This window comes from Cenococcum geophilum, assembly GCF_001692895.1.
Source record: "Cenococcum geophilum 1.58 unplaced genomic scaffold K441scaffold_20, whole genome shotgun sequence".
Lineage (NCBI taxonomy): Eukaryota > Fungi > Ascomycota > Dothideomycetes > Gloniales > Gloniaceae > Cenococcum > Cenococcum geophilum.
Window position 1 is genome coordinate 2,254,152 of NW_027137578.1, and position 18,579 is coordinate 2,272,730.

An 18,579-nucleotide genomic window follows, 5' to 3' on the forward strand; every position below is an offset into this window, starting at 1 on the left:
CTTTTACCATCGTGATATATCCTTTGCCTTCTTCGTATCCTATACTTGCATAAGCTTTCTAGGCTTAAGCTTACTTTTACGGGTATTCTTTATCTTATTAAAGTATTTTTTATTAGCTAGATAATAGCGGCGCACCCTTTCCTAAGCTTCTTTATTATTTAAACTATTTTATTCTTAAAATAATTAGTTCCTCTATTATTCTTACCTTATTCTATAAAAGCGTCTACTATATAGGGAGGTAAAGGTTAATTAGGAGTATATATTCTTATCTATAGAGTATTTACGCTAGTGTTATTCCCGTTATCCCCTTAACCATTATTTAGTTAGCCTAAAGCGCTTTCGTTAGATTTTATACCCAGTTACCTTTATACTTTACTAACGCTACTATTAGAGGTTAATATTCTCTTTTAATTAGGCCTTATCCTTATAGATAGTAGGCTAATATAGCTACTTAATAAATTCTATATACTTCCGTAAAAGCGGTTACTATATCCTTATTCTCTAGTCCTTTATTAATAAAGAGTTGTCTAAACACCCCCTATCTATAAATAACCTTTTTCTATAGGAATTTTGCTACTGCTTTAGATATTGTATTTATTAGAGCTCTTACTTTTAGCTAGCCTAAAAAGTACTCTCTAGCTACTACTAGATACTGCTTCCCTAATTTAGCTATTAGTATATATACAATATCCATTAAAACTCGTTTTTAAAGGGTAGCTATCTAAGTTAGATATAAGGCCTCCTTCTCTTACCTAGGTAAGTACTTCCGGCACTTAAAATACTCTCTTATATATTTTTTAACCATTTTATAGAGTCTAGGCCACCAATATCGTGCTAATATCTCTATAATATTCCTTCCTTCCCTTAATACCCGTTCTTATTATATATCTCTTATACTACTTTCTTCTAGTATTCCTTACTATCTACTACTCTTTATAATAGTATATTCTTATTTATTCTTCTAAATAGGAGCTAATTTTTAATCTTAATTTTAACTACCTTACGTTTAAAGCTTTTAAACTCCTTTACGGTCATTTCTTAAGGTCTTTAAAGCGTTAATAGCCATCGCGTAATCTTCTAGTATTCTTTAAAGTACGTATTATTAAGCGGGCTAATATTTAGATCTTTGTTTTGCAGTATTATTAAATTTATTATATATATAATATACCTAAGCTCCTAATCTATAAAGTCTTCTAGGTCTTCCTTAGGCCTATTCTTTAGTTCTCCTTCTTATATAGGTTGCTAAGATAAACTATTTACTACGCTATTCTTCTTTTTAGGTACATATCGTATATTAAAATCCTATAGCTAAATCCACGCTAACTAATAGGTTATTAGCAATCCTAATAGATCTATTGCTAACCTATTAAGCTAGGCCACTAGGGTATTAGCATATATTTTAACTGTAAATTACGCTCCGTATAGCCAGACTTAAAACTTCTTAAGTATATAAAGTAAAGCTCTATACTTAAGCTTTTTAAAGTCGTACTTCCATTCTCTCTTTAACTATATTCCGCTCTTAAACCTATATAGGTAGCATCTATCTTCTTTATCTAGTTAGTTTAACGTTACTCCCCATCTAGTACCGCTTAAGTCTACCATTAATATAATTTCTCCTGCCCCAGGCAAATAGTTAATTTAGATTAGCGCTAGCGCTATAGTAATAGCTGTCTTTAAAGTTACTATTACTTATAACTACTCTAGTCCCTAGTAAAATACTACGCCTTTCCTAAGCAACTAAAACAGAGGCTCCGCCGTAATAGAAAAGTTAAATAGTTATATATTAATTAATGTTATACCTTATAAGTAGATAGTTAACTTACTAATTAAACAGAATACTAGAACTAGATAGGAAGTCTATAAGACTAGGTATTAAGTATAGCTCTATTAAGTAAAGTATTAATTAGTATTATCTTAGGCTTATCTATATTAATATCGTTAAGGCCTTCTACTATAGTAATACGCCCTTATAGCTTTATATTAAAGCTATTAATAAGCAAGTTATAATAAGCTAATTACTTTAAGATTCTTTACTTTCTAGCTTTAGAAGATTCTAATTATAATAAGGTTAATTTAGGAGGTAGCTTTATAGGCTATTCTTCCTTTAAACCCCTAGAAAGCCTCCAAGTTCTAATATTAATAATATCCTTATAGCTAAGGTAACTCTTTCGTCCACTAGGCCGCCTTATAATAGTAGTTAACAGCTTAAGCGTAAGATAATATATATTAGTAGCTACGTTAGCTAGTATATAATATATGCTATTAAACTGGCTAAACGTGTCCTCTATAGCATACCGCAGCTCTAGGCAGTAGCTAGCGGTAAGTAATACTTAAGTAAATAACTTAGTTATATTTAAACTAGTTCGCCATTAGCCTTAAAAAGAAGCTTAAGAATAAGATTATAATATTTATTAAGTCGGTTTATCTTAAACTAACTATCTTGCTGGCCTCTATAATTAACCAATATACTAATAAGTAATAATCTTTAAAGGACTTAATTCGCGGCTTTAGTTATAAGCAATCTAGTAAATTATAAAGCTAACTATATATATTAACTCTTTGCACTACTAGTAAAGAGAAAACAGTAGTAAATAATTACCCGTTTAATAAGCCTAATATTAGCGTGCTTAATAGCAAACTTTAATATACGGTAGACCTCTATATCTTATATAAATTAAATATAGGTTTAAAACACCTTATTAACTAGTTTATTACTATAAAACCGTTATCTAAGCGAGAAGAACTCCTCTTAAATACGCTATAAGGTAGTAAGGAATCTTACTCTTACTACTACCGTTTTATTACCTCTTTTAATATTTTATCTAGTTATCTAATTATTAATCCCCTTATTACCCTAGTTCTTAATATTTTAAGGAAAAAGACTAAAGAAGTAGGCAGTAATTTGGGCGTTAAAGGACTTAATTATAACCTTCTTTTTATAGTGGAACGGCGTCCTATAACCCTAATACGCGCTAAGGTAGACCTTACTATAATCTAACAATTTAAAGCAGTTAGATGGTCTGTGGTAAATATTATATATTATATCTATATAGTTAGTTCGCTAATAGAACAATCTAGGCACAGGAAGAAACCATTTTAGCTATTTATAGTAACGCTCTTTAAGATAGCGCTCTTACTATATAGATTAGAGGAGGCCTATAGTCTTCTAATTGCCATTAATTAAGACTAATTTACCATTATTAAAGGATCTATCCTTATACCCTAGCTGGCCCTCTTAAAACCTATATTCGCCATTATTTCCACTAAATATATTCCTAAGAACACTATATATGCCCTCTAGAGTGCCCTTATTCTCTAGAATTAGACCTAATATAAAGTGGTATAGCTTTCGTAGAAGGAGATAATCTATAATAGATATATTGGGCTAAAAGTCTACGGCAATATTAAGCTCTTTAACTTTTAGTATTATATACGCAATAGCCTTAGCAATCTAATATAACTGGCATTATTCTATATAGCTGTCTGCCTAGTTACTAGGATAATTAAAGATCACGCTATAAGTAAGCTATTCTATAGGTTTAAGTATAAAAGTGTAAAAACCGTTATATAGAAACTTGGGGTTAAGTATAAGCTTAGAAGTAGTAGTAAAGAGGTGCTTATTAGTATTTAATATAGTCTTATATTAAACCCTTTTATTCTAATTAAAGTTATTATATATAATTATCAGCTAGTTCCAGTTTTTTAAAGCAGTTACCTTAATTATACGCTATAAGAAAGTTACTATTTATTACACTAACAGTAACCAAGACACCTTAAGCGCGCAATTTATAGCTAAGATACCTTAACTATGCCCTCTACTTGTAGTGATAGAGGCGTTTTATCTAAACCCTTAAGTGTAGAAGCATATACCCTGCCAACTTCCTCCAGTTTCTTTTGTATTTTAGTAAGACCGGTATATAATATTGCAACTCCTAACTTATAAAGAAGTGTAATATACCTTTATTTAATACCTATATTGTATAAATAAACCCCTAAAGCAGTATAGAACTAGTAGCTAGCTTAAGAGGCTTATATATTTACTAGGATTGCGTATACTATAAAGAGCTTATTATAGTAAGGCGTAATATTATCAAAATTAATAAATTGTAAAAGATACATAAAAGGAGAAAGAAAGAAATTGAAATCATAAGAATTAGTATATAGCCTTTGCTAAACTAAAGCTATAAGGAAGCTCTATAGCGTTAGAGTAAGGCGCTATATATTAGTAGTAATTATATTAAGCTTAAGCTTTTTAACTAGTTTTTTAGCGTTAAATTGTCTAAGCCTACTAGGAATAATAACTCCGTTCTCTTCTCTTAGGCGTATAAGATCCTTTAACTCTTACTCTATTTACTTATCCCTTAACCCGCCGGAATGCGTCCTACCATTATCGATAAGAACTAGCCAATCAGATCAACCAAATTGAATCGTCATAGGAGTAAAATCTGGCAGCGGCCATGGCTTCGGTGGTGGCTTTTTAGCACATCAATTCGGCTGAACGTTATATTGAGTCGGTTGAACAAAGTCAATATCATTGGAAGTACAATGGGAAGGCATCGCTAATAGTAATTAGCTATACATGTTATTTTCATTCTGGTGTTCAAGCACGGGCCAGCTTCCGGTAGGACGCCGGCGGGTTAAGGGATATAGAGGTTCTTAATAGAGCCTTCCTAGCTAGCAATTACTATATACTATAAGCCGTTTATTAACTTCTGGCTCTTTAAATATTGCCTTCTATAGCCTATTTATATATCGCTTTAGTATATTATAATTAGAAGGGCCGGAAGCGGTTATATAATACTTAATAAAAGTTATAATACCCTAGTAGTGCTTATGTAACTATTCTAATATTAAATTAACTCTTTTGCATTCTAAATAAAAGACTTATAGTCCTTAACTATTATTTAAAGCCGGCTCGTTAGTTTGGGTACTCTAGCTACGGTAAAAAAAGGGCGGCGGTAGTCGTAGAAAAGGTGCGGCTACTATAACTTAGGGGCGTTAGGCGCGACGATAAGATAATAAATTAGAATTGGGTAAATCGGGCAAGGTAATCTTCTTCACTAGGTTTAATTTAGTAATTCTAGCTATTAGGAATAGCTTAGGGAGCTATAAAAGTTAAGATAATTTAGCTTAAAGTAGGTATATATAGGCCTAAATACTCCGCGCGGGACTAATAAAAATCTAAACCGTGTACTAGACCTTCTAACGAAGGTCTTGCCAAAAGCGGCTAGCGGCTTGGCAAGGTAAGCCTTGGCAAGAAGGTCTGGGAACGAGACAAAACGGAATCATGTCTAAGCTTGCTGAGGTAAGCGAATCCCGTAGACCCGCTTAAATTAGCGTTGGTTGGCCCCGCGCCCTTAGCCGCCAAGCCTCCGAGCGAGCTCTTAGCTCATTTAGCGGCCCGTGCATACACCCATCGAGACCAAATTGTTGTAGGTAGCCTCAAAGGTAAAGTCCTAGTCAAGCTGTGATTGACAGACCTTGAGCGCTCGGAAATCATCCACTTTGAAACGCTAGCGGACCATTTGCGATTGAAAAATTCCAGACGGCTAAGTGAAAAGTAAGAACTCCTATACGAGGGTTCTCGACGGCTAAACTTTCTTCGTCCTTTTCACCCAACGAGACGGCGTGGCTGAGCGCAAATCTTATTGGTAGCATAGAGGGAACCAATGAGAGATCTTAGAATAAGCAATAAAGCTTTGAACAAGCTTTCCGAAAATGGCTTGACGCTTTCACAGCTAGATTCGTAATTTTCCTTTGCTTCTCGCATTCCAACTGCAGGCGCAACGCCTTCCATGAACCGGACCAGCCCGAAACAGTGTCCCTGAAGCAAATCCAAACGAAACCTCGAGAGTTGGAATAGGGGAATTAAACCGCCTCGATTGCCAAGCTATCATAGCGGAGTTTCGTCAACAGAGCCGCCAGGCTGGATACTCTTGGATCTATCTGTTTCGTAGCCATCCGAGAGTCATGAGCTTGCAGCTCGTGTCACCTGACGGCCGCTGGAAATGGACCCAAGAAGTTAAAATTAATGAAGAATTTATCGTTTATCCCGCGTCTAAAACCGATACACCCGATCAATACACCTAGCCAGCTAGGAGATCTGGCCCTAATCCACATCATTGCCCCGCCCACTCTACCTCACCCAATGACACCATTAGCCAAGCCCTCGAATCCCGGCATCTAAAATCGCGAAAACCTCTCGAAACCCCTCACTAACCTTCGAACACTAGAAGATAGCATCCGATATAGCGGCTTGGCCCTCTGCTGTGCTTTCATTGATCATCATTTGTGCCGCGAGAAGATCCGTTCCGTCATCGCCTCCGTCACTGCAAGGAGAAGCAAGTTAGCTAAGTGCGGGACAAGTAGACACATTCCACCAGGCTTACCGACGTCTCATATGAAAGGCAGAGTAGAGCGAAAGCAGTCTAGATATTCAAGAGAACGATGAAGCGGACATGATCAGAATATCGCCGCGCTGGTAGCAGCAAATCCCGCGTCTATGCTCTCCGCATTAAGCACAGCGGCATCATTTGCAGCCTGAGCAGCGAGAACATCGTCGTTGGGGTCACTGTAGATAAGGCAGTGAGAAGGTGACCCTAAGCAGTGAGAAGATAGCGACCATGACGAACCGGGCGGAGAAGTCCGATAGGGAAATGCGTAGGTAGGAGAAGACAGTAACCGAGATGAGACAACAAGAATGCGAACAGATGAGGCTTACCTGTATCCACCGTAACCGCCACCATATCCTCCTCCATACCCGCCATCATCGCCGCCATAGCCTGCATCGCCATAGCCTGCATACCCGTCATTGCCACCGCTGGCTGGTTGAGAGGAAGCAGTATAGACTCCGCCTCCGCCTCCGCCTCCAGAAGACGAAGAGTCTGTCAGACCTTCCACAGCTTCAATGGCCTCACACCCTACGAATCCAGCGGCCAGCGCGCCGCCAAGTCCCATAGCTATTTTCTTTCCCGACGAGGCATTGGTCCAGAATTTACCGATGCTGGAACCCAGGCCTCTTTGTCCGGCCGCTGGTTGGCCGGGAGCGGCTGCGCCCGGGATGTTTGCCGTAGGGGGATGTTGCGCGTATTGTTGCGCCTGGGCGGCGTACTTGGGCGGTTGTTGCTGCTGGCCGGGTGCGTAACCTTGGCGTTGAGGATATGTTCCTGGTTGCTGTTGGCCCTGAGGATATTGCGAATATGAAGGGCCCAGACGCGCATTGCTCGGAGGTTGACCACCTGCGTTAGGTGGAGGCGTTCCTGGGATTAGAGATTTAGTAAATTAACCTTGCCAAGCGATCACGGGAATTACCGTAGTAAGACGATGCAGTTCCCCTCGTGGCTTGAGCTTGAACAGGCCCTTGCGATGGAACATACTGTGTTGTGGGAGGGTGCGTATTGGTCTGTTGGATCTGGACGGGTCCCGGAGCATAGGTAGGGCTGCTTGGTGGAGCCTGGGGGTTACGATAGCTGATTTGGGACGCCTGTGGTTGAGGTGTTTGGTATGGCTGCTGAACGGTAGGTGCAGGCGACGGAGCATAAGACGCAGAGGCCGGGGATGCCGCACTCGCTGGCACCGGTGAGTTTTGATAAGCGGAATAGCTCTCAGTCGCTGGTGCCGACTGGGTTTGCTGTGATGGATAGGTTTGATTCGTTTGCGCATATGCAGGCACAGTCGGAGGGTTTGCCATTGAATAGCCGGGGGGACTCTGTTGGTATTGCCCGTTCGGGCTTTGCACTGTCTGAGAATAAGTAGACTGTGGGCCTGCCGATGCCTGTGCGCTCCCGCCTGGAATTGGCATGGATGAAGGAGCCGGTGAGGCCTGCGGTGGGATCTGGCCAGCTTGAGGAGTCGAGATCATTGTGTATGGCGACCCCGGATAGCCAGGTGGTGGTGGAGATATTGGTCCAGGTTGTGGATTGTGTAATGTTTGACTATTAGCAGCAGCATTACGTGGCTGTGGCGCTGCGTAGGCTGCTAATTGGGCCTGGGCTTGCGGATATGTAGCAGGCGATACTTGAGGGGGTTGGGTTTCATAAGAAGCCGGCGGCGTTGGGGTAGTGGTTGGCTGCTGTTGATTCGGCGCCGGATGGTTCATGTTCTGAGATGATGGTTCATAATAATAAGGTATTGTCGGAGGCGACGTGACTGTAGCGCTAGGTCCTGCAGAAGAGCTGTTGGAGAGCGATATAGAAGACATCGCATTGGAGAGAGGATCGGGTTGATACGTTTGGGGATAAGGCCGAGCATTACTGGGGCCAGTAGGAGGTGGGTCATAGGACTGATTTGCCCCTTGCCATTGCGGTGCAGAAGAGTACGACATTGACTTTGTATACTCGGTGACGAAAACTTAGAGATAGAAAAGAATTGATGGCAGTGGAGACAGCGGGGCAGAGAGCAACCAAGTACCGAGCAGCACCGGTGAAAGAGGGCAATTAAGCGCTGTCTGAGAATTCTAGAAAAGGAGGCGTGCTTAGGGTAGCGCGACGCAGCTGAGAGTTGAGCTGAGTGATTGGTGTTACGGACGGGGCTAATCAAGCCTTGCCGTAAAATAGGCGAGAGACATCCTTCATCGGATGCGCTTTTAATTGACATTAAGAGCAAATTAGCGGAGCAGGATAGCTCCGTACTATAATTTTTGATGAATGCGTTGTGTGAAGAGAACATGATGAGGTTATTCGGTGATGAACTGAAGATGGTGATGGTGTTGATGGTGTTGATGATCAACAGCGAAGTTTAAGCATCCTAAGCTTCAGGCCAAGCTTTGAAACAGGGGCGGGGAGCCGTGGCAAGCCATAATTCGTGTGGCTGTGGCTATTCTTAACCGAATCCACCCGTGCGAAAGAGGTAGTGACTCCGCGTAGCCGATGCTCTCCTTTTTTATGCGGTCTTGTTAGGAGTATCGAGCGGATCAAGCCCCGGTGGTTCGTCTAGCCATGCCTTTGGGGACCAGCACTAAATCCTAGAGAGTCCGGAAGTCCCAAAGGGGTTTAAGGACACTGAAAAAATGTTGAAACTATTTGTGCCGAAATCTCTAGTTGAACAACGCTGTGATCACTTCAGACAGTCCACCGACCGCGTCGACCAACGACTCGATCTAGAATCCTCAGCCCGATATCTAGGGACTAATTCTGCGCCAGCCCGATGCAAGGACTCTCAGTCTGGATGAGATGCGTTCAAACGCTTCCGCTTCCATGATTGCAGGAGCAAACCGCTGCAACCCTGTTGAGCGGTCTTACTTTCCAGCTTCTGAAGAACCAAGATTCTCTGGTTCAGCTTGTCCACGAGATCCGCGCTACCTTTCTTAGTGAACAGGATATTACCATTGTGACTCTTCCGAGACTGAGGTACCTGAGCGCATGCCTTGAAGAATGTTTGCGGATATATCCACCTGTCGGACGGACAAGTCACTCATAAGAACTCTGTCGATTGAAGCTGGCTCTAGAAGCTCTCTATATACATGAGGTAGGGGCAAAAGACTGACGACGACACTGACGACGACACTGACGACGATTTGGAACTATTACTCAATCGCCACCAGGTCGACATTGCCACCCAGTCGGTAATAGGTAATAGAAACAGGGTGTGAGTCATAAGGTGGTACCTGACAGTGACCTCAACGTTCGACACCACCCGTCCTACTGGAACGCCCCATTCGGTACCACTTGAAGGCACTACCGTCTGGCGAATATGTGCCTGGAGGGGTTAGTCACACTCCGTGTTCATCCCCCACGTACTGACTGTCAAGGAGACCAGCATCTCCGTAGCCCATTATGCAGCATATCGATCGCCGGCCAACTTTGCGCTTCCGAAGTCCTTCATCCCAGAACGGTGGCGGTGATTCGAGACTTAAGGGAGACAACAAAATGGCTTTCAAGCCATTTTCCTACGGACCCCGCAATTACTTGGGCAAGAAGTACGCATACTTCTGCTTTCTCAGCCCCCAAATTTGCCTCACGTTACTAATTGTCGCTTCGTCATACAGAATGGCTTTCCACGAAATGTGCCTCATTATCACCAAAGTTCTCTAGAATTTCGATCTTAGCCTTGTGAAGGAAAGCGAGAACTGGAGTGAACAGAACGTCTATACGCTGTGGGAAAAGGGCCCGTTGATTGTGAAATTAACCCCCGTAAAGGTTTCTTGAAAGGGTTTTGCTCTGTCGAAACTAGTCTTCGTGCCGAGCTTCGCAAGAGTTCCCAGCTGAGCTCTAGAGAAGACGGAAGTGCAGAAATTGCGGCTTCTCGTGTGCCACAACCGTCCGGAAGCCTTTTTTAAGTAGATGTGTCACATATTTACAAGCTAAAAGGGCAGTTTTTACGGTGTATAACTTCAAGAATAATCACCGTACAATTTGTACTCAAATCCTAGAACTAATCATGCACCCAGCTAAAAAAAGAGGCTCTCTCATCTAGTGCACTCCTCTTGCCATTGGCATATCACAGATATCAGAGGCTCGTGCATATAGCGTAATAGTTATGCTAACCCATAGCCTATCTTATGCTCGTCCACCCCATCTCCCTTCCTACCCCAACTCCACCTATTGTAGAGAAACAACGACCTTCTTAGCAGACACACCCTTCTTCAGGACATCGAATGCTGCCTGAATATGCTCAAGCCCTTTCCCCACGACCTCCGGATCCGGCGCTGTAATATAAGCACCCTCCTCTAAAGCTTTTGGCAAAAAATCCTCATAAACAACCTTACTAACTTCGTTGTCCTTCAAATCACTCCCAAAAATAAACTTCGTCCCTACGCCCTCCATCAAATTCTCCGGCGGATTCACCGCCATCGCCACGAACTTCTTCCCCTCGCTCCGCGCAACCACCTCGACGCAGCCGAAAGCAGCCGCGTCCCTAGACGCCGGCGCCCCCGCATTCCCAATCGCAATCGCCCCCGCGCACTTCTTGTCCTTAAACGCCTCCACCAAGTCCTGCACCACCGATTCGCTATTATAATCAAACGCAGCGCCTGCCCCTAGCTTCTTCACATACTCCCAATTCTTCGCCGACGCCGTCGTGATCACCTCATACCCCGCCGCCACCGCCAGCTGAATCGCATTGCTCCCCACGCTAGTCGACCCGCCCCACACTAGCAGCGTCTCGCCCGTCGGGCGCGGCGGCACCGTCGGATATGCCAGCGCGAGATAGTCCTTCTGGAACAGCCCGCATGCCGCCGTCGAGAGACCCAGCGGCAGCACGGCGGCACTCTCGAAACCCAGGCTCGCGGGGATCGGGCTCGCCAGGTGCGCCTTCAGCGCCGTGTAGGTCTGGAAGGCGCCCTCGCGCGCCGCGGAGGTGGTGAGGGCCAGCGCGTGCCCGAGCACGCGGTCGCCGGGCTTGAAGCGCGTGACTGCGCGTCCGACTTCGGTCACGGTGCCCGCAACGTCAGAGCCTAGGGTGAGTGGGAAGGTGATCCAGGGGAAGAGCGACTCGCCCATGGCTTGGATGGCCCAGTCGACGGGGTTGATGGCAACGGCGGCGTTTTGGATGATGATTTCGTTGTCCTCTGGAGACGGGTATGGCGCCGGGGCTACTTCGAGCGGGGCGTCTTTGGCGCGAAGCCAGGTGGCTGTGTTAGTGGGCATGGTGGGCGAGGACAAGGAGGGAGGCTGGGAGGGTTGTTACTGAGGAAATTGAGGAAGGGGATTGAGGGCGTGTTCGGTTGCAGTCTGAAGCTTTTTCAATCTGACGTTGATCCGTACTTTCGTCGCAGAAAAGGACGCATTTGTCCGAATTTATACACATATTCGTGGCTTATATATAAGTCTCTAGATTATTAAACCAAATCTAAAATCTAGAGCCTTATATATAAGCCACGAACACGTGTATAAATTCTGACAAACGCGTCCTTCTCTGCCGGACGAAAGTACGGATCAACGCTAGATTGCAACCGAACACGCCTTAATTCGAGATGAGGTTCATACAGTTTCAATCCCGCTTCCAACTCCGCTCAGCTTGTAATCTCTCAAATCCGAAAACTCCAAAGTCGTGGTATAGGTGGCTCTGCTCCTGCTTTACGTAGACTTGAAGATGTGAACACCCGTCCTCTAATGCGCGTCGAGGTCCATGGGGGGATTCGCTAAGCCATCTGATCGGCCAGTTGTAAGTGCTTCCGTTTTATCGGTAACGTTTGGTGTCGGATTCCGGTATGTCCGTTAAACCCGGTGTGTAACTTAGATGGTGGGGTGAATGTTCCGTTTAAAAAGGATGCTGAATTGGCTATGGACGAAGCGAGAACTCCGTGGTAAGGTATGCTGCTGGCACTGTATAGGCCTACTATGAGAAGTCTTTGCCGAAGCTGTTTAGTACGTTCCAGAATAACCGTCTGAACTCTTCGCCTCCCTACAGGCACACGAGGCACTACGGGAGTCGATCTAATGTACTATCTGAGCACCTTTTTGAGGATCTTAGAGCTCGATTTTGGTACGAAATGGAAGTACAATTATTAAATGTCGATTGGTTCTTTTTTGTCGATCCAGGTCGGATTTTGATGATCACCCTGTTCCTGTTCTAGTGGCCTATCACCTTATGACTTCATGCTATTTCTATTACCTTTCCATTACCTATTACCCAATGTCGATCAGGTGGCAATGAGGTAAATAGTTTCAAATCGACGTCAGAACCGACGTCAGCGTCGACGTCAGTCTTTACCACCTACTTAGTGTATGTAATGGCTCTAGAACCACTTGCAATGAGACAGTCATTTTTCTTTTTATCTTTTGGTCTTCCGATCGACATTTTTATAACGTAAGTAACGGGGTTTTGACCGCTCCCCGGGTTATGACCGCCTTGAACTCCAAAATTCGCCAAAATGCTTGATTTAGTGGTAAATAACTAGTAAAAGCCATTATAAGTCATCGCATCGTTAGTAAGAAGTCTTGAAGATATAAATGTATGTAATAGAGTCTATATAAAGTCGATTTTTGGTGTTTTACAGTTTAATTGGCCACTGAGTTGGCTCATCTGGGGACTCTTTGTCGCTCGCCTCAAAGCCGCTCTTTACAACCACCGCCGACACCCCGACATCAGTGAGGTCCGGTCCAAATCCAATGCACTATACCTAAATAGGAATAGTAGTAATGTAGGCTTTCCGACACCTCTGACAATGCCTCCGACAATGCCCTGAAGTTCGACAAGAGCTGTTCGTTTCCACATCTCTTATAACTATTGGTCTGAGCTTCTGAGGTAAGGCCGTTTAATAGTAACTAGCGCCTTATTAATAATATCTCTATCTAAAGACTTTCTAAAGAACTTAGATATTAAGCTGTTACATTTAACCTATGGATATTGCTCTAATATATAGCTATTACAGTTAATTAAGAGTTATTAATTAAATAGGGCCTAGAGTTAATTTAACCTTAATTCTATATTTGCTATTAAGGTAAGCTCGGAAGCTATTACTGGCAAGGGTACTATATAGTGGATCTAAACAGTATTTACAGTAGAAAATGCGGTTTTTTCCTTGTTTTTCTAGCTCTCCATCCTTTCGTGCGTGGGCCCAAGTTTTAGTAGCCGTAGGCGTGCGTTTTTTACTCTTTTTTAACACAGTCCCGATTAAGCCTTAAGCAGTTAAAGGGGCAAGAGAAAATAAATCAACTTTAGAATCTATATCTCGTGTAGTGCCGGAAAAAGGTAGATTTTTAAAGTGGTTTTAAAATTTATGTGGGTGCCAAGAATTATTGACAATAAATTCAATCGATATCGATCTTATCAATAAGCGCTATCGATAATAAGCTTGACAATAAATTATTGAATACTACACTAGTCGTCGTCTGAATACTCTGTAACCTTGATCGTCCATGCGTGGTCGCGGATCTTCTTCCTTAGATCGTCACTGGGGGGTTCACCGTACACGTTGACAATAACCTCTTCCAGCGGCGAGATAGCCTTGAAGCGCGCATCTACTAGTGCTAGTGCCTCAGTGGCAGCCCGTGGACTGTCGAGCGCATTAATTGCCACCTCCATTGCATTCGTAGTCTCCAGCGACGTCTCGAGTGTGGTAATATTTGGGCAGTTAAGTCGGATGAGCTCCAAGGTGCGTATACTGTTTTCTCGGAGCGTGACGCGTCCGATGTGGTAATCATCGAAGGCCGGGAAGGCGATGCAGATGTGGCGGAGAAAGCTTGCGTTCTGGCGGCCGATGCGGTCGAGAAACGAGGTGAGAATCACATTTTGGAGTGGGTGTCGAAATAGAAACTCTAGGTCCAGGAGCGTAAAGCGATTTTCGGAGTAGAACAGGGAGCTGGCTTCACTGTACACCCTTTTGCTCACGTGGAGAAGCGCCAGACAGAGACCAGAGGTATCCAGCTTGACGGCCGGCAAAACCCCATGTAGGTCATGCCAGAAGTCGGTGGCGATGTCTATTATGACGGGTTGCGGGAGCACGAGGAGCTCCTCATAGATCTTATTCCGGATCTCGCCAGGGAGGCTGAAGAAATTGAGCGGCATTGCGGTGCTGTGGACTGCTACCAAAATTGTCCTGCGGTTCATTAACTGACTGGAAGTTGGCGGGGAGCGACGATGCTATGATTCACATGTGCCAAGGCCCACTAAACCATCCTGGTTAGCATCCTACCTACCTTAGTTAAGCGTCCGTCTCATCGAACACCAAGAAAAGTAACCCCGCGGAGGAAAATTCCGCCCTCACGCGCTGTTAGAAATAAGAAACATTAACATTAGTCTTCCTTTGAATTGCTATTTTGTAGATCCCGATATATTATCTTTGGCCGTTTCAGTGATGCAAGGTCAGAAAGGACAACATGTCACAGCTGCCTATATGATTTGAGAGAGATGACCGGATTAAGACGAAAGACCCTAAGGGACGCAAAAGGATACAGGATAGGCTAGCACAGAGAGCTCATCGTACGTGCTTCATACGCTTGAAAGATTAACCCAAACCAAGTTATTCATTTAGTATACGCAGGCCGACCAAGAAGAAACGTCAGCAACACCGCCAGAGCAAGAGGAGAGCCAACATCAACTCAACCCAGCACAGCACCCGGCGAAAACCCCCTCGCTCTAGTAGCTTAGCACTAGTCGTACCCTCGAAATCTCAAGCTAGCACCAACGACCTCGAAGAACTACCCCCAGCACTAGGGGTGCGATCCGTCCGAAATGTGAATCCTGATCTAACCGGATTCGGAAGGTCCGGATCCTGACCGAAATTCTAAGCCGGATCCTCTATTTCAAAGGCCTAGATTTTAACGATTCTCCGGGTTTTATATAAGAGATTTTGGAGATAATATCACAATGCATAACGTTAGGCGATTATAGGATTTTATTCTAACTTTATTTTAGCTGTAGTTTAGCTAAATCCTTTATAAATAGTAAGGCTTTATCCCTTAACCCGTTAGCGTCCAACGAGAAGTGGTCCATGCGCGAACACCGGTTTCAAAATAACGCGTGCACCTAATTAAAAGCTTCGTATTTCTCAGTACGGGCGTTGAATTTAGCTCGATTGATTGGCTAGCTCTTATCGATAACCGTTGGACGCGAATTAACGGGTTAAGGGATATTTCTCGCAGCTAGATAGGGGAGCACGCAGCAGGTTAGTTTTCTACGATCGTTTGTAGCCGTAATGGGTATATTAGGCTCGCTTAGTCTTCGCGCCGTCCTTTCTAAACTTCCGGAAGGCGACTATAATATTAAGATCCTTATTTCTACCACGTTTAGTAAACATATTAGTAGTAATAGAGCTTTAAATCGTCGAGAAGATAACAATTTAGTTTTAGTAGGGCCGTGCGAGTAGATTTGCACGCTAATATAATAACTTAAATTAAGGTTACACCAATCAGAGGCCCAGGATTTTAAAAGACGCTAGTGACTGTGCGAAACCTGACCGAAATTAATTCGGACGTCCGCAAATCCACCCCTACCCAGCACCATCACCAGCCGCACCCCCCACCGCCCTCTCCGCCACTCACAGCAGCAGCAGCAGCAGGCCCACCCTCCCCAGCACCATCGACTCCACCTAGATATCTACCGCCCGCACCTCCCCGCGCAAACTGTCCGCGCCGCCCTCTCCACCAACACCCTCGCCATTCCCATCAACTTCACAAACCCGATTTCGCAAACCCTCACCCTCTCCGCCCAGCACCCGCCGCCCCCTTACCTCCGCACCCCACGGCGCTGCAAGCCTGGATCCCGCACCTCGCCTTCGTTGACACCGATCCCGCTCGCCAGCGTGCGCAGCGCCCTGCTGTGCCGCCTGCACCGCATCGACTGCGACGCGCCGTGGCGGGACGTCGTCGAGGGCAGGGGAGTTTCTTTTTTTCGTGTAGGGACGAGTGCTGTGGAGCCCGCGCTGTTGGGAGGTTCTGGGGGAGTTTGTGGGGTGGTGGTGGTTTTTGCTGGACCGGGAGGCGGTGGAGGCAGCGTATTTTTTGGAGGGCGCAGAGGGGAGAGGGAGGTGGGTGTGGTCGCTGCCAGGGAGGGAATGGGTTCAACGAGTGAGTGAGTGAGTGAGTGAGTGAATGAGCGCGTTATTAGAGGTCAAGAGATGGTCATTTCATGCGAGATGAGAAGATGTGTGGCACGACTGAACTGGTTTTTATTGGTGTAAATTACCAGTCTGGAAGATTAAATTCTAAATAGCCGCCATGCAAAATAAAGGAGTGGCATATCAAAAAAGAACATTTAAAACGCCAATGATATGCGAACTCCGAACCCTAAACTCTATTTAAACATGCTTGGAAGAAGACAATAAAATGATGACTAAAAGAGCTTAGAACCCGCCGAGAGGGTTCGGGTTGGGCTTGACCACACCGCCACCAATGCGAGGCGGCGAGATGGAAGTGCCGGTCAAAGCAGCAGCAGCCTTGTATGCAGAGAGGGTGTTCGGGCTGTTGAAGCTATTGGAAAAGAGTTAGATGCGGGACATCCGAAAGGGATGTGACTATGGACTTACTTCTGGTTGATCACACCAGCCATGCCACTCTGGCAGTGATTGCCGTTGGTCTGGGAGCAGTAGTACCAGATAGGGTTGGTGTCGTTGACCGTGATGGTGAAGACATTGGGCTATCGTAAGATTAGCAAGGTCTCTTTATGAATAATGCCGCCGGAGCAACTTACGTTCTGGCCTTCAGCGGTTGGCATGAAACCGGAGAAAAAGGCATTACCGTTGATCGGCACACAGGGCTTGCCGAACGACGACTGGGCGACCGAGTGGTTCTTTGGGAGGTAGTGGTACTCCACAATATCGCCAATATTGGCCACAACATTATCTGGATCGAAACGAAGGCCACCGAGGCCTACTACAACGGTGTGAGTGACTCCCGGAGCGCGAGCGACAACAGCAGCTAGCTCATTGGTGCTGGGGGTCGGGGCGCTGGCAGCACCGGAGGCATATAGAACAGCGACAGCGGCGCTAATGAGAGCGGAAGATGAGAAGGCAACCATCGTGAAGATCGTGGGGTTTGTGTTTTAAATTTTTAAAATGAAGACGATTAGGATTAAAGTACTAGTTGTTCGACGGTGCGAATGATTGTGTGGAAGGCTTTGAAGTTGTGGATGCTGGTGGATGGAATTCTAGGGAGAGTCGCTGGCCACAGTATATATACATATTCTCTGCTCTTGTGTATCTATCATCTTTCGGCTGTGCCGTCTGAACACCCTGTAAGCATCTGCGAGATTTCAAATAACAGCTACGGAAATACAGCCCTGAAGCAGTGATAGCGGAGTGTCATGGTAAGTCAGAGGCAGATAGGCGCTCCGTGCGGCTTTCGCTCAGGTGAGGAATTGCGCGAAGCTCCGCTAACGATAGAAATGACCTATTGTAAGAAGGTGAGATGTTGTAGTACGGATCAGCAAATGAGAATTACTCGGGTCAGATTTTGCCTTGCTATTTTTAACCGCGTCTAGGATCGTGGCGGCTGACGCTTGGAACCGTGGCTGTGCGGCCTCGGCCGCGACTTAGCATCAAAGCTTAATAAACAAGGTTATTTTAATCCTGGGTCGCACACAGCAATTCGGAATATTGACGCACCAGAACCCCTCACGGGCCTTGATCGGAGCTTTGAAACCCATGAAGTCGTCTAACTTGCACGCAAGCAACGACAATCATAAAGGACCACGTAAGATACTCCGGCGGCGCGAAATAGCCCAACTGGCGCAGCGACCAACTCTCAGCAACAAGGAAGGACTAAGCCCGAACAAGGCTCCGCGCAGTTCATTATTGTCTCTTGCATGGATAAACGCTTCCCAGGACGCGATCCCACAGTTCCAATAATACCAGCTGGCAGCGACCGGCCGATGAGAGCACGCATTTTCTGAGACTCAGACCACGAGGTAGAAGACGCGTCACCGAGGGATTCTGGAGCAGTAAAGGCGGGGCTTCTTTCCTCGTCAAGAGTGCCTAATGCTTACGCCTCTGGGGCCGTGATGCTTGAGATAGGGATTCCGGACCAAGTTCAGTTCCTACACGCTATCCGATATGCGAAGCTCCGGCGAGTGATTAAGAACGAAGGAAACGGATATTTCAAGGCGAAAATCTCAATAAAGGGGCGAAGCAGAACGTGTGATGTGTGCAAAAACCCTGCTCTAGTTTGATTCCTCCGGTCATGCGGAAGCGGGAGGTCTCTG

At 45.0% G+C, this 18,579-nt stretch overlaps 6 protein-coding genes across 6 annotated transcripts; 2 read left to right on the plus strand and 4 right to left on the minus strand.

Annotated features, from left to right (window-relative positions):
• Window positions 1-6,277: 6,277 nt before the first annotated feature.
• K441DRAFT_110407 (uncharacterized protein) lies at window positions 6,278-8,665 on the minus strand. The gene is made up of 3 exons (XM_067639952.1): window positions 7,312-8,665; window positions 6,390-7,259; window positions 6,278-6,329 (listed from the first exon to the last, which is right to left on the minus strand). Exons 1-2 carry the CDS (start codon window positions 8,321-8,323, stop codon window positions 6,718-6,720), a joined length of 1,554 nt encoding a protein of 517 aa, XP_067504269.1. The 5' UTR covers window positions 8,324-8,665; the 3' UTR covers window positions 6,278-6,329; window positions 6,390-6,717.
• A 126-nt stretch (window positions 8,666-8,791) lies between these two features.
• K441DRAFT_659671 (uncharacterized protein) lies at window positions 8,792-9,412 on the plus strand. The gene has a single exon (XM_067648575.1). The coding sequence runs from the start codon at window positions 9,008-9,010 to the stop codon at window positions 9,167-9,169; it is 162 nt and encodes a 53-aa protein (XP_067504270.1). The 5' UTR covers window positions 8,792-9,007; the 3' UTR covers window positions 9,170-9,412.
• Window positions 9,306-10,195, plus strand: K441DRAFT_110390 (uncharacterized protein). The gene is made up of 3 exons (XM_067639951.1): window positions 9,306-9,704; window positions 9,752-9,916; window positions 9,986-10,195. Exons 2-3 carry the CDS (start codon window positions 9,774-9,776, stop codon window positions 10,029-10,031), a joined length of 189 nt encoding a protein of 62 aa, XP_067504271.1. The 5' UTR covers window positions 9,306-9,704; window positions 9,752-9,773; the 3' UTR covers window positions 10,032-10,195.
• A 343-nt stretch (window positions 10,196-10,538) lies between these two features.
• On the minus strand, window positions 10,539-11,585 carry K441DRAFT_559622 (zinc-binding alcohol dehydrogenase domain-containing protein cipB; the record flags this gene model as incomplete). Its single annotated transcript, XM_067643460.1, has 1 exon — window positions 10,539-11,585. The coding sequence occupies one exon, from the start codon at window positions 11,583-11,585 to the stop codon at window positions 10,539-10,541; it is 1,047 nt and encodes a 348-aa protein (XP_067504272.1).
• Window positions 11,586-13,401: 1,816 nt separating this feature from the next.
• On the minus strand, window positions 13,402-14,479 carry K441DRAFT_659674 (uncharacterized protein). The gene has a single exon (XM_067648576.1). It carries the CDS (start codon window positions 14,446-14,448, stop codon window positions 13,762-13,764), a length of 687 nt encoding a protein of 228 aa, XP_067504273.1. The 5' UTR covers window positions 14,449-14,479; the 3' UTR covers window positions 13,402-13,761.
• A 2,244-nt stretch (window positions 14,480-16,723) lies between these two features.
• Window positions 16,724-17,397, minus strand: K441DRAFT_677306 (Cupredoxin; the record flags this gene model as incomplete). Its single annotated transcript, XM_067651053.1, has 3 exons — window positions 16,724-16,850; window positions 16,907-17,016; window positions 17,071-17,397. 3 exons carry the CDS (start codon window positions 17,395-17,397, stop codon window positions 16,724-16,726), a joined length of 564 nt encoding a protein of 187 aa, XP_067504274.1.
• Window positions 17,398-18,579: the final 1,182 nt, after the last annotated feature.